The following is a 14057-nucleotide window of genomic DNA, read 5'->3' as shown; positions in this document are numbered from 1 at the left end:
CTCGGCCTCGTTTCCAGCCGTGGGGTCCTTAGCCCTGGGAGAGGGCTGGACAGACAACGTGTCCTTCCCCTGCTTCCAGGCGGCCAGTTACGCATATCTCCTCTCCTGAAACCCTCAAGCCGAGAGCTGCCCTCGGCCGTCAGCCCGTGGCTTCGCTGTGGGGAGCCTCTCCAGTGGCTAAAAGAGCACCCACCCTTTCCTAGCGAGCATGTCCTCGGGGAAGGCTGGGCCCCATCCTCTGGGGGACCATCGTGTCTCCTTCCCAGATCAAGCCCACCTAGAGTTTTCTGTTCTCGAGGCCGGTGCGCAAGCTCTCTTGAAGTGTCCCCTCCGTTCTCCGCACCCCCTCTCCCGCATCCGGTGTGTGAGAGGCGCGGGGGTGGCAGGCCTGAGAGGACCGCCAAAGGCGCATCGGGCCCATGGGCCCCAGGAAGAGGCCGCTTGCACGCACCTCCCTCACCTGGCTGCAGACCCACGGTGCCTGAGCGTTGCAGAAGTGGTTTTTCCCTTAAGTTGCTGAAGCTGAAGAACGTATGGTCCACACCCTTCTCTTTCACTCCCAGAAGTTTGGGAGAGTGGCTGGTTTTCGGTTAGTTAAGAAAGCACGCACTTATCAGCTGGACCTTGTGCTACCCGCTCTCCCCTTCCTGCAGCACCGTGTCTTTCTCAAGGGCCGGGTCCAGGTGCTGGGGGTGCAGAGGTGATCACGAAGGCAGACAGTGAACAAGTAGACAAACCAGCACATATCAGTGTGTGAGGGGAAGAGCAGGCTGCTGGGGAGAGAGGCACCGGGATGGTCAGGGAAGCCATTCTGGGGCGTTGACATATAAGGAGAACCTTACAGGCTGGGAAGGACCAGCCATCTGAGGAGAGGGTCGAGGCGAGCGCTTTGTGGCGGGCCAGAAGGTGTGAGATCCTTAAAGCAAGAGAGAGCTGGCTTGTCGAGAGGACGGAGCTGGAGAATGCTGGGGAGGGAGGCGGGAGTCACGCAGGGCAGGCCTTGTGTAAGCCAGCCTCCAGAACACAAAGCAGGCGACCGACACACACCCAGTGCACCTGTTCCAGTGACCACCCTGCCTGCTGCGTGGGGCGGATCGCAGTGGGGTTGGAAGGAAGTGGGCGGACTCTCGAGAGACACGCCCATGAGGTGTGGTGGGGCCTGGAAACGGAGGCCCAGCACCGGGGGCGGGCGAGGCTCAGTGAGGAGCAGTCCATTGAGCTGGGTCAAGAGAATGAGCTGCCCGGAGAGGAAGAGGCCCGCGTGGCCGAGAATGCACGGGGATGGAAGCGCAAAGGTGCCAAGCAGCAGAAGGCTTTAGGGACAGCACTTCCCGGAGTGTTCAGGGGGCATCTCCCCCCAGTGAGCGTGGTGGAGGGCAGGCCTAGGCAGCTCTGTCACATGACTGGAGTTGATCTCCAGACAGGGCCGGGGGCCGCCTGGGGAGTCCCACTCTGGTTTTAACAACCCTCTTGCCCTCTGCCCCCTTCACCTGTGTGCAGAGATTGTGGACGGCAACGCAAAGATGACCCTGGGAATGATCTGGACCATCATCCTCAGGTTCGCCATCCAGGACATCTCTGTGGAAGGTGAGAGCCAAGGACCTGCTCACGGGCAAAGAACAGCCTTTCCTCCCCACCCGGGTTCCACCGAGCTGGGGGGACTTCATTAGGATTTCGGGCTTTTTGTCTTCATGCTTTGAGGCTCTTTCCTGTGTCCAGACATCACTGCCATGCCCTGCGTGGGGGTGGGTAGGAGAGGTGCTGGCCCAGGCTGCAGGTGAAGGGTCCCCCCTGCAGCCGCCCAGCTCAGTGGACCCTCACACCACCCTTGTCAAGTGGGCATGATTGGCCCCATTTTACAGTCAAGTAGCAAACTAGTGATAGAGTCAGGCCTGGCCTCGTTCTCCTGGGCGTCAGCACCTATGTTTCCACTCAGCCTCCCAGCCTCGGACCTTGGCCTCCATGGACCTGGGGGTTGGTCCAGGCCACCAGAGGATGAGGAAAGCCCCAGGGCCAGCGTGCAGAGGGGGCTCCTGGTGACAGGCCACAGCAGTGACCAGGCAGATGTGCTCCCTGCCCTTGTAGCACTCCCAGTGTGTTGAGGACAGTCGGCGCTGTCCACGGGGAACGGAGGGACCTCCTGGGGCCCTCCCTCCCCGCTTGCTCGAAGCCGCGGCCAGATCTGGAGACGCTGAGTGGGCAGGCCCGGCGCGCATGCCCCTTGCTCAGAAGAGGCCAAGGCCCGCATCAGGGGCTCGTTTGGCAGTGTGTCCTGCCAGCTAAAGGCACAGGCTTTGGGGTCAGAAACACGGCACAGGTTCAGGCCCTCACACTGGCCCGTCACTGCCACTTCTGGGGTGACCCAGGCAAGTGAGTGCTCTCGGGGCCTGCCCGCGTCTGGAAGGGGCACTGCTGCTGCTCCGTCCAGGGCCTCTCCCCCAGCTTCTGTCTGACCCTTATGCCTGAGCTGAAAGTGCAGTCCACCGGGACTGGGTCCTGAGCGTTTAGTTTGGGGCCAGTGCTCACCATCCTCATGCGTTTTGCAGAGACCTCTGCCAAGGAAGGGCTCCTCCTCTGGTGCCAGAGAAAGACGGCCCCGTACAAGAACGTCAACGTGCAGAACTTCCACATCAGGTGAGCGCCGGCCAAGGCACCCCGGCCCACATCATTCCCCCTCTGCTTCCCGGGACCTGAGGTGCTGTCCTCCCACCCTCTCTCTTTTCCTGTGGTGTTGTCATGGTCTGTGAGGTGCCGTCTCTCAGGAGCCCCTGGGAAGGTCCCTGCATCCCCTGGAGGAGGCAGCAGTCACCTCGCTGTCCCAGGCTAAAGGCATTAAGGCCCGGCACTCTGGCAGGCCCTCTAGAATCTTCTTTTTCCCCAAGCAAGGTAACTCAGAAGCAACAACAAAGCTCTTCCTTTGTTTTGGCCTCTCAAGAGGGACCTGCCGTCCTTTACGGTTGCTAGTGAATTTAGTGTTGGGGAAAACGTACCCTGTGTCCACTAGAGGGACAAGACTCGGCCTGCACGAGCCTGTCCTTCCTCGGTTGAGAGCGGGAAATGAGTGTGTCCATGAGGTGAGTGTGGTCAGTGCCACACGAGATCTGGGAGCGTGGCGTGGCCCGGGGGTTAGGAGTGCAGGCTTTGGGGGTGGCCCCGAGGTCAGGTCTGGCGTGACTCTGTGACCTCACCTCTCTGAGCCTCTGGTGTTCTCCTGGGGTGGATGGACCAGGGAGAGGGCACAGGTAGGCGTGAAGACCGCGGCTTCGTGGGATCCACAGAGGTCCTGCTGTGTCCTCAGGCTCCCTGGGAGCCCTGGCACTGGACGTTGGGGACCATTGTGCTCTGCCATTAAGAGCATTTGGCCCCTCCCTTGAGCTCCTCTGTGTGTTTCCTTCCTTTTCCTGCCACCAGCTGGCTGGTCCTCTGTGCATTTCTTTTTCTTTTTTTGGCTGCATTGGCTCTTAGTTGCCACACGTGGGATCTTTCCTTGTGGAGCGTGGGCTCAGTAGCTGTGGCCTGCGGGCTCGGTTGCTCTGAGGCACGGGGGATCTTAGTTCCCCGACCAGGGATCGAACCCGCGTCCCCTGCATTGGAAGGCGGATTCTTAACCACTGTGCCACCAGGGAAGTCCCTGTGCGTTTCTTACTCGTTTATTTATTTAATCACTAAATGTCTATGGAGTGCCTACTCCATGCCAAGAGTGGGGATACAGCAGCACCAAAATAAAGTCCCCACCCTTGGAAGGTAACCCCGCAGCAGGGGGACCAGTAGCCCACAAAGGCGTGAAGAAACCAACAGCGTAATTTCAGGTAGTGAGAGGAGTCATAGAAAGACGACAAAGTAGGATAAGGTGAGAGAAAGTAACCGGAAGAGTACCACAGTCGGGGGCAGGGGGGCGGTCTTTCTAAGGGGGTGTCGTTAACCTTGACCCATGAAAGAGCCAGTGTGACCAGTGTGGACTGTGACCCGCTGTCACTTTCCTCGGAGCAGAGCCCCTCACGCCAGGCCACATGCCGGCCCTTAGCCAGCCCACGGGTCAGGGCAGCCAAGCTGCAGAGGGCCTGCAGTGGCCTGCCCAGCTCAGTGGGGCCTCGCGGGGACAGCGCTCAGCAGGTCACAGCTACCCTGGTAACGAGCAGTCAGAGCACGTGTCATTTGTCAGGTATCGGCCAAAGCCTCACATATGTACTCATTTCATCCTCTCAACAGCCCAGTGAAGTGTAGGTACTGTATTATCCCCATTTTACAGATGCGGCAACTGAGGTAGCAGGAGATTATGGGACTTGCCCAAGGTCACACTGACAGCGAGTGGAAGGGCTGGTATTTCCCCCAGATGGTCTGGCTCCAGCAGCCAGGTTCACGGCCAGCCGGCCACACCGTCTGCCTGCAGTGCCAGGCACACACTCTAGACCACCTCACTGAGGGGGAGCTAATCATTCCTGTGGGTGCCCACAGCCTGCAGCCTTCCCATGACGGTGGGGGGCTCCCCACTCATAACCTTGGCCTTTCCATCCCCAGCTGGAAGGACGGTCTTGCCTTCAATGCCCTGATCCACCGGCACAGACCAGAGCTGATTGAGTACGACAAGCTGAGAAAGGTATGCGTCTCCTGCTCCCCTCGGGCCCGTAGACACCCTGAGTCTGACCCTGACGCCGGGCCACCGCCCCCAAGCCCACCTGTTGCTGGCGTCCAGAGCTGAACTCTGTGCTCAGGTGGGCAGACTGGGAGGGCCTCGTGCCAGCTGTCAGCAGACCCCAGGCTAGGTGGCTGATTCTCGCCTCCTTTGCTCCCCTTGGGGGCTGCCCTTCTCCCTCCTTGGGCATCGCAGCTACCTGGGGTTATTGTAGGGCCTGGCCGGCCGGCCATGCCTTATAGCCGCCCTTCCTTAATCCTCTAGATTCTGGAAGCATTTGGGGAGGGGTAAAGAATTCTAAACCATCACCGCCCGCCGGCAGCCCTGTCCCGTGCGGGGTCCTGTTCTATGTGGCCTGTACAGAGCGTGTAAGACCCAGGCTCTGCCCTCTAGGAGCTGCCGGCCTCGCAAAGACAGGAGGACAGGAAGACAGGAGGACAGTTGCGTCCAGAGCAAACCAGCCGCACAGGGCCCAGTGCATGTGCTCAGGCTGCGTGGGGGTGGAGAGGGGATGGGGCCGGACAAATGCTCCAGAGGAAGGAAGGCACACCTGAGCTGTCCCGGCGGGGGCAGGGCCTCTGGGGAGGAGGCAGCCGAGGGCCAGAGAGCGGGCATCCCAGGTGGGGGAGGCACAGGCCTGCACTTAGCCCGTTCAAGCCACAGTGAGTAATCGTATTGGGCTCTAGCTGGAAAGGCTAGGTGAAGGCACGTGAGGGAGGGTCAGGGTGAAGTGCCTTTCATCCTGTAAGCAGCGGGGCAGTTAGAGTAGGGAGGTTAGAACGTGGATGCTCTCCATTCCCTCCCTACCCCACCCCCCACGCCCAGTGCTCTCTCAGGTCTGGACCACAGTGTCTGGGTTTCAGGGCAGGGGTCTTAATCTGGGGTCTGGGGATGGATGGAAATTCTAAGAAAAGAGCACGCCTGCGTTGTCTCTGGAGAAAGGGTCCACGGTTTGCCCCGCAAAGATTTCCAGAGGCGTTCCTTTGGGTAGGAATTGACTCTACCCGGGTGTCCCCCCTCCCCCCACTGCTCCCTGCAGCGGCACAGGTGGCTGAGAACTGCCTGAAGGACCCTTCCCAGTCCTAGCCCTTCCCAGGGTCCCTCCCTTCCAGGCCGGCCCTTGTTCCTTCTGCTTGTGCTCCTGCCCCTGACCAAGTTTCTCCTCCCTCCCCCAGGACGACCCCGTCACCAACCTGAACAATGCCTTTGAAGTGGCTGAGAAATACCTAGACATCCCCAAGATGTTGGATGCAGAGGGTAAGTGCATCCCTTTTGTTCAGTCAGCACCCTGTTTTGTGGGCATGTCTCACAGTGACCTCAGGGAGCTGGCGGAGCCAGCCAGAACGCCTGGATGAATCAGCGCAAAGTGGGGACAGTGGTGTCACCCAGGGAGCCAGAGCAGGAGCAGCCAGGGACGGAGGTGGTGGGAAGAGGTCCTGGAAGAGGGTCAGCTCTCGGGGGCTGCCTCTTGGGCTGGGCCCCGGTGCCCTGCCAAAGCCCTTCCTGACTGATCCCACCCCTCCCTCCGGAGGGCCGAGGGAGGTCGCCGGGAGGGTTGACTCCTGCAAATAGCCAAGGCCTCTGCCTTCCCTGCCTGCCGCAGCCTCGGAGTCTGGAGCCCAGAGCCCACCACAGTGGAGTGTTTTTTCCTTTTCCGGCTTTGCTCCTTTTCCCAGCCATGTACCACCCCCAGCCAGGACCCATGCCTCTGGCCTCTGGTGGCCTTTGGGGTTGACCGTCTAGCAGCCCCTTGAGGCCATTCTCAGAGAGAGGAAGTGGCCTCGTTTTAATCCATTTCCCACAGGCTTGGCCTTTCCAGTGACCATGGGGGATGGAGGGGCCAAGGGTGTGGCCAAGCCAAGCCCACTGGAGTCACCAAGGGCCGTGGAATCAGCTCTGAGGGGCCTTCTCCCAGGATGGCTGTGGCCTTGGGAGCCTATGGATCCAGTGGGTGACCGCCTCCGCCCCACCCGCCCCTGCTCGGGCGGTTTAACCCTGTTGTTCACTTGCAGACATCGTGAACACGGCCCGGCCCGACGAGAAGGCCATAATGACCTATGTGTCCAGCTTCTACCATGCCTTTTCAGGAGCGCAGAAGGTACCGGGCAGGGCCAGGCAGGCCCACCTCGCTGCCACTGCCCAATGCCGCTGCCGCCTCTCGCCTCCCGTGCTCACCTCATTTCTCTTGCAGACGGCAGCGGCCTCTCTCCGACTGGAAGCCAGCCCCCGACTCCTTGGCACCTCCGCCCATTTAGTCTTTGCCCACACTGTCTATCGAGGGCCTGACCTGTGCCAGGCTCTGTTCCAGGCACTGAGGATACAGTCAGTGACTGAGTCAGGCACGGTCCCTGCTCTCATGGAGCTTACATTCTAGTGGGCAAGGCAGACAACAGGCATGTCCACAGATAGAGTAATTTCATGGGATAAGTGCAGTCGAGAGCATGGGACAGGATGGTGGGATGGGGAAGCATGGGGGCTGCTTCGCTGGGGCCGTCAGGGGAGGCAGGATGAGCAGGAGCTGCCCGGTGAAGATCTGCAGGAAAAGTGTTCCAGGTAGAGGGGGGAGCAAGTGCAAAGGCCCTGAGGTGTAAATAAGCGTGGCTTATTCAAGGAACGGCTGGAGAGGAGTAGGAGAGGGGAGGAGAATGAGGTCGGAGAACGTGACAGGGCCAGGCCATGTAGTACCATTGCAGTCTGGGATGCGGAGTTTGGGTTTTATTCTGGGCGCTCAGGAGACCATTAGGGGTTTATGCTAAGGTGGTCGGTGGTCACACCGGACATGATCTTACTTATGTTTCCAGGAAGATCAAATAACACCTGATCCTTCCAGCCTCAAACAAGGCTTCCTGGCTAGTGTTTCACAAACTCAGGCCTGGTTCAAAAAGGAATCCATCTTATTCGGACCCTCCCCCTTCCCCTCTACAAAACCTTGGCAAGACATGCCCACCCAGGCCAGAGCCAGGGTCTGGCTTCCAGTCCAGAGCAAGCGCTATTCCTCCCGCATGAGCCTCGGGCCTCGGCCGGCCTTCCTGCATCTTTCACTCTCTCCTGCCTCTCTCTCTCTTTCTCTCTCTCTGCGCAGATATTGTAGGCACTCTGAGGCCAGATGAGAAAGCCATCATGACTTACGTGTCCTGCTTCTACCACGCTTTCTCGGGGGCTCAAAAGGTGAGCTGGGGCGGGAGCACCCTCGCTGCTGTGGCTGGAGAACCGCCCTCGCCACCCCTCCACCCCATGTCCCACTGCCCGGGCTGCGGCCTGAGGACCGACCCAGTCTGGCAGGTTCTTGTGACTGTGGGCCTCCATTGCCACCACCGAGCCGGTGCTGGCCCAGCGTCGAGACACCCCAGGTAGTCTCTCTCTGAATAGAGCCCACTCTGTGAGATGGGTGGTGGCATCCCGGTTTCTCAGACAAGGCAGTTGGATCCCAGCGTCACCTTAGATGGCAGAGCGCAGCTTGGGCCTGTGCTCCTCCGCTCGGCCGCCCCGCCCTTTCCGTGATCCGTGCCGGCCACCTGCCTGCTGCACTGGCTGTGCCTTCGCCCGGAGCATTGGCTTTCCTGCCCCTCTCTGCAGCTCCATCCCCTCCCAAAGGCCCCAGGAAAGGCTCTGAGCCTGCTCCTGCTGACCCAGGTCGCCAGGCCGCTGTCCCCAGCAGCCCCGCGGACACAGGTAGGGCCGTCAGAAGTGTCTGCTCCCAGTAGCGGCCCTCCCCGAGCCTGGCTGACCTCAGGTGTCCCCCGCTGCGCCTGTCAGGAGCCCTCTGCTTCCACGGGACGGTGCCCAGCTGCCCCCACGTGGAGGCCTGGCCGGCTCTGTCCCCTCCACTTGCCTCCTGGGTGTCTGGTCTTGGCCAGCGGTGTATTCCCAGCAGCTTGATTTTTTTTTTTTAAACATCTTTATTGGAGTATAATTGCTTTACAGTGGTGCCAGCAGCTTGATTTTGTGTCACAGTTGGCAGTTGGGCAGGGAGAAGAACAAGAAGAAATGAGCTCTCATTTATTGAGCACTTACTATATGCTAGGGACTCCTCCGAGGACTCCATGTGCACAGGTTCTAAGAGTCCCGTGCACACCCCCGGGAGGGGTGGGTGCCGTTATCCCCATTTACAAGAGGAGGACACTGAAGTCACGGGGTGGGGACTTTGCTGCCTCCTTCAGAGCCTCAAGGCCAGTGGGGGCCTTGCCATGGGCCGTCTGCTCGAGCTGCCTCTCAGCATTGTGACCTCGGATAAGTCCCTTCACCTCCGTTCTGCCACGTGGAAAACGTGGAGCAGGCTAGTGCCCGTCTCGGGGCTGTCCTGAGGATGAAGTGAGCTCATGCGGGTGAAGGGCTCAGGACAGTGCCTGGCCCCTTAAGCACCCCACCCGCGGCCCGGCAGTCAGAGCGGCCCGCCTCTGCCCGCCGTGCCACTTCCTGTGCCACCTCCCCGGCAGGTGGTCGGAGCTCGTGTTTGGAGTGTTCTGGGGGTGGGGGCACAGGCAGGGAGAGTGGAGGGGACCCCTCACCCTAGCGGGAAGGCAGGGTGGGGGTGGGCGGTGATAGGAGATTCCTCACCACAAACCCCAACTAACAGCACGTTTGTGTTGGCCTCACCCCTCTGCGGGCCCCAAGCCAGCCTCGCTGCCTACCACACTGCCCTCGAGGGAGTGTCTTCTCTCTGCACAAACTGCCCCCTCGTGCTTAGAGCTGAGCTCTGGTGTGGGGGACCGGAGGCCTTGAGGCATCTGTGGGAGGGGATCCTGGCAGGAAAGCCCAGGTCAGAGCGTTTGGGAGTCTTTGAGGCAGCTGGGCCCCTCTCGTGAGGGAGGAAATAAAGGCCAGCCTATTGGGAGCTGCCCGTCACCAAGGGACGTGCAGGGGCCAGGCCTCTCCAGCTACGAGCCCAGCTTCCCCCAGCCGGTGTTTACTTCCCAGGACATCCTTGTAATGCTTTTATTATTGTGGCTGTCTTTTCCCCAGAGGCTCAATCCAGTCTCTTAAAAGAGTGCTCTCCGGGTTTTGTTTTGTTTCATGAACGCAAGGGCAACCCTAGCCCTAGCACCAAGTTTGCCCGTTCTCTCCTGATAGTTTATTTCTAGTCACTAAAGCGTTTGCTCCTTGTTCCTTTCCTCACTCATTCATCAACTCTTGAGTACCTCAGACACGCCAAGCCCTGAGCTGGGTGCCAGGAACTCCGCGGTGAACCAAAACACTTTTGACCAGCAGCCCGCACCTTCGCGGGCCTGCACAGCACGGTGGAGCTGAGCTTGGGGTGCCGGTTGTCTGTCCAGATTTGGGGTCAGGGACTCACCTCCGCAACTCCCCCACAAGCTGCAATCTTGGCTCTGCTTCCTGCACTCACTAGGGGCTGGGTGTGCATTGGCCGAGGCCCTTGTGAACCTCACCTCTGAGGAGCACTGCCTGTGGCCGTTGGCCTGTGTCCTGCAGCACGAAGCAGGGTGTGTGTGTATGTGTGTGTGTGTGTGTATGTGTACACAGCACCCTCAGCTGGTCCCCCACTCACCTCCCCACCTGTCCCAGAAGCAGTGTGTGGAAGGGGGAGGCTGGGCGTCAGTGCCTGCAGCTAGCCAGGTCTGGAGCCATCCCCAAGCCTCTCTGTTTTCCTTCCCCACCACTCTGTAGACCCTCCTCACTATTTCTGTTCCTGTTCTGTTGCCGTTTCAACTCTTCTTCTTGGACCCTTTCTGTGCTTCCTGAAAGGTACCTGGTCTCTGTGTGGCATCCCTCACCCTCCTTCTCCTGTCCTTGCATTTTCCCCCCAGCAGGACAAAGCAGGACATTGTCCTGTAGTTCTGGGCAGAGACTAGTCACTGTCTGCACCGCTCCCTACTCTCCGAAGCCCTGGCTCCCCTCCGCCCTGTGGATCGTGACGTCAGCAGCCTCCTCGAGGGGAGGATTAGGAAGGGGCCAGGCATGCTCTGCCTGCGCACTGACCACCAGACTTCTCTGGGGGGCGCCAGCACCCCGCCCTCTGCCTGCCGCCACAGCTCTGGCGCTCGGCCTCCCCCGCGGTCTCCCTTCCCAGCCAAGGGGAGGGTCCTTAGCCTAGCGGAGGACCCTACCCAGCCTCACCCAGCCCTCCTCTTGGAGGGCCTGGGAGTCCATTTCCCCCACAGCGGGTGGGCATACGGCTCCCTAGTCCCCTTCAGCACCTCCACGGTCCAAGTCGAGAGAGCCCACAGGCCCAGCTCCCCTGGCGGGGGCCTCAGCAGTAAGCTTTGGGGACCCCGGAAAGGCCTGTCGGGACACAGCCACTCAGGGCCCCATCTTGCTGAAGCTGTGCTTCCTCTCCTTCCCTCCTTGGGGACTTCTGTGTGGGCCGTGGATGAGCCAGCTCTCAGGGGACGTGCCTGTCAGGAGGGAGGGTCAGCAGCCCCCAGGCAGCCCTGACTGTGTGGGCTTTCCCCTCCCCTGCCCCAGGCTGAGACTGCCGCCAACCGGATTTGCAAGGTGCTGGCTGTCAACCAGGAGAATGAACACCTGATGGAAGATTATGAGAGGCTGGCCAGCGATGTGAGTGTGTCACTCCCCCCTGCCCTGGTGGCTCCGCCAGAGCTGAAAGATTAGGTCACCTCTTGTTACTCTCTGCCAAAGGTCATGTGACATCTGCAGAGGGGAGAGCAGGGATGGCAGCGAGACTTTCTAGAAAAGGTCGTAAGGTTATATAGGCTGTGGAGTTTGACCAAGCCAGTATGTGACCTTTCGGGTTGATTTTACAAGACTAAGGGGTCAGACTGCTGTGTCTCTATGCTGGCTGGCTCCTGGGGTCTCGAGCTTGGGTTTCTGCAGAGATACTCAAGGACAGAGTTTTCTGGACACCCGGCTGCATTAGAATCGGCTGGGGAGCTTTTTAAAAATTCCTGTTCCCATGCCCCACCCGTGGAGAGACTGATTCCTTAGGATGGAGAGAGACCCGAGAGCTGATACGGTGACAGGACAGCAGTTTGTCACGGCAGGCCCCCGGGCAAGCACTTCACGAACAGGATCTACCATCTCCACAACAGCCCTGTTAGGAGGGAACTCCTATTACCCCCTTTTCCAAGTGAGGAAACAGGCCCAGAGAGGGTCAGGCACAAACCCACCATCACGCGGCTGGTGGGACGGATGTTCAAACCCAGGCAGCCCTGCTGCAGAACCTGAACCCGGACCGTCAGTTGCGAATGTGGGTGTTTAGTACATCTCTTCTAGATTCTCCCCTTTATTTTTAAAATTTCCGTATTAAAACAATAAAAACATCTAAGCTCCCCAAGAGGAGTACTTTGACTGCTCTTCTAGACCAGTGGTTCCCAGACTTTGAGATTTCACAGACCAGGAAAATTTGGGAAAGTATTTGCCAGCCAACCTAGAGTGGTGAACTTTTTATTTTGCCAAGTGAAGGATATTTTTAAAAGAGAAAGCTACCGTTTGTTACCATCGTCATTTCTAACACCTAGGAAAGGTTAAAAGGTTATATCTTAGAATCCCAGCCCTTCCCAAGAGAGGGCGGCTGGCACGATGCACTGAGATGTCAACACACACGGAGATTTTTGTCCTTGGTTTTCTCATCCTGCCAGAGGTTGGCATTTGGGAACCACTTCCCCGGGCCTATCTGTGCTGGACAATAATCGATTTTCCTCTCCTAGGATTGTCTTAGCATGTCCAGTTTGTTTGCTTGTTTGTACCCTGGTCTCGCTCCATCAAAGACATGAGTGGCTCATACAGGTCACTTTCTTTTTCAGTTGTGCTTTCTAATTTTCTGTGTCCCAGGCCCCGCACGTGGCACTGACCGCCCCAGAGTGAGCTAGGCGTGCAGCCAGCCCTGCCCTTGAGGCGCTTACAGTCAGTGACCAGGACACAGTGAGGCTCTCAGCGTGGAGCTCGGTGCAGATGGCGACAGCGGGCTCTCATGGGGGTGCAATGGGGGCGGCCATCCAGGAGGGGCATCTGAATTGAGGCTGCCCTGCTTAGATGGGGGAAGGAAGGCCAAGAGCAAAGGCAGGAGCAGGAAGTAGCCAGAGGACAGCCCCGTGGTTCAGAGGGGGCGTGTGTTCCCAGAATTCCTGGTCGTGGGATTCCCATCGGGAATCATGGAGAAGTCAAGATGGGGAGCAAGGGTGATTCCCCAAGATGGGGCCCTCGGAGATCCAGGTCCCCTGCGCCCGTGAGCCGAGGGCGGCCCTGTCTGTGCTCAGAGGGTCCCCCTGCAAAGGCCACCACAGCTTCTTGTGCGCCCACAGCTCCTGGAGTGGATCCGGCGCACCATCCCCTGGCTGGAGGACCGCGTGCCCCAGAAGACCATCCAGGAGATGCAGCAGAAGCTGGAGGACTTCCGCGACTACCGGCGCGTCCACAAGCCGCCCAAGGTGCAGGAGAAGTGCCAGCTGGAGATCAACTTCAACACGCTGCAGACCAAGCTGCGCCTCAGCAACCGGCCCGCCTTCATGCCCTCCGAGGGCAGGATGGTCTCGGTGAGTGCCGGGGGGCTGAGGGCGGGCCAGGGCCCAGGAGGTGTGCGGAGCTGCGGGTTCCCTGTGAGGGGCAGAGGGGCAGCTGCTCACCACTCACAGGCTCATTTCCCCAGCATGGTCTTTCTGAACTAGAATGCACGGCTTTCGGAGTGCAGAGTGTGGTGGGGCATGCACTTGACACTTGACTGTGTTCCTTCTCCCCCCATCACCCCCCAGAGTTTTACACCCATCCCCAAACCACACCATAGTTTGTGTGGAATTGTTTGAATTTGGACCCTCATTTGGCTGTGACTCCAGGACCTCCAGTGCTTGAGGCCCCCTTCTCGGCGGAGGGACAATAGTCACTGGACAGTCACCTTCTGACTCCCAATGCCCCGTATGGCATCCGTTCATTTTCACTCATTCATTTACTCCAAAAGTATTGACCGCACCTGCCATGTGCTGGGTGCTGTCCAAGCACGCAGATACAGCAAAGCCGGGGAGAGATGTGACCCCGGCCCATTTCTGCTGCCTTCCCGTCATCATCCTTCAGGGAGGCATTGCCCTGCTGGGTGCCCCAGCTCCCCGTGTTAGCCCTGCCCTCTCCTGCCCCCACAGGACATCAACAACGGCTGGCAGCACCTGGAGCAGGCCGAGAAGGGCTACGAGGAGTGGCTGCTGAATGAGATCCGCAGGTTGGAGCGGCTCGACCACCTGGCAGAGAAGTTCCGGCAGAAGGCCTCCATCCACGAGGCCTGGACCGACGGTATGACCCTCCCAGCTCCCTCCCTCCTTTCTTGTCTCTCGGAGACACACACGTGTACGCGCGCGCACACACACACACACACACACACACACACACCACACACACACACACACACACACAACACACACACACACACACCACACACACACACACACGCACACACGCACACACACATACTCCTCTTAAAACTCTAGCTGGAGTCCTATTACTCTATGGTAAAGACCAAAGT

General features: G+C 59.3%; 1 protein-coding gene across 5 annotated transcripts in view; it reads left to right on the top strand.

Moving 5' to 3' along the window:
* The window catches only part of ACTN4 (actinin alpha 4), a 78372-nt gene that overhangs the window by 47299 nt on the left and 17016 nt on the right, over positions 1–14057 (top strand). For 3 of the 5 annotated variants that reach the window (XM_028483949.2, XM_024132649.2, XM_024132650.3), the window contains exons 4-10: positions 1501–1587; positions 2547–2634; positions 4519–4597; positions 5809–5890; positions 6646–6731; positions 11057–11149; positions 12853–13083. In XM_028483949.2, the coding sequence (XP_028339750.1) occupies positions 1501–1587; positions 2547–2634; positions 4519–4597; positions 5809–5890; positions 6646–6731; positions 11057–11149; positions 12853–13083 (746 nt within the window). Of the gene's footprint in view, positions 1–1500; positions 1588–2546; positions 2635–4518; positions 4598–5808; positions 5891–6645; positions 6732–7715; positions 7802–11056; positions 11150–12852; positions 13084–13680; positions 13829–14057 lie in introns of all 5 variants that reach the window. The other 2 variants (XM_028483950.2, XM_007129900.3) reach the window with 2 other exon arrangements.

The sequence above is a fragment of the Physeter macrocephalus genome, unplaced genomic scaffold (genome assembly GCF_002837175.3).
Source record: "Physeter macrocephalus isolate SW-GA unplaced genomic scaffold, ASM283717v5 random_92, whole genome shotgun sequence".
Taxonomy (NCBI): domain Eukaryota; kingdom Metazoa; phylum Chordata; class Mammalia; order Artiodactyla; family Physeteridae; genus Physeter; species Physeter macrocephalus.
This window is presented reverse-complemented; position numbering and strand designations above follow the sequence as displayed.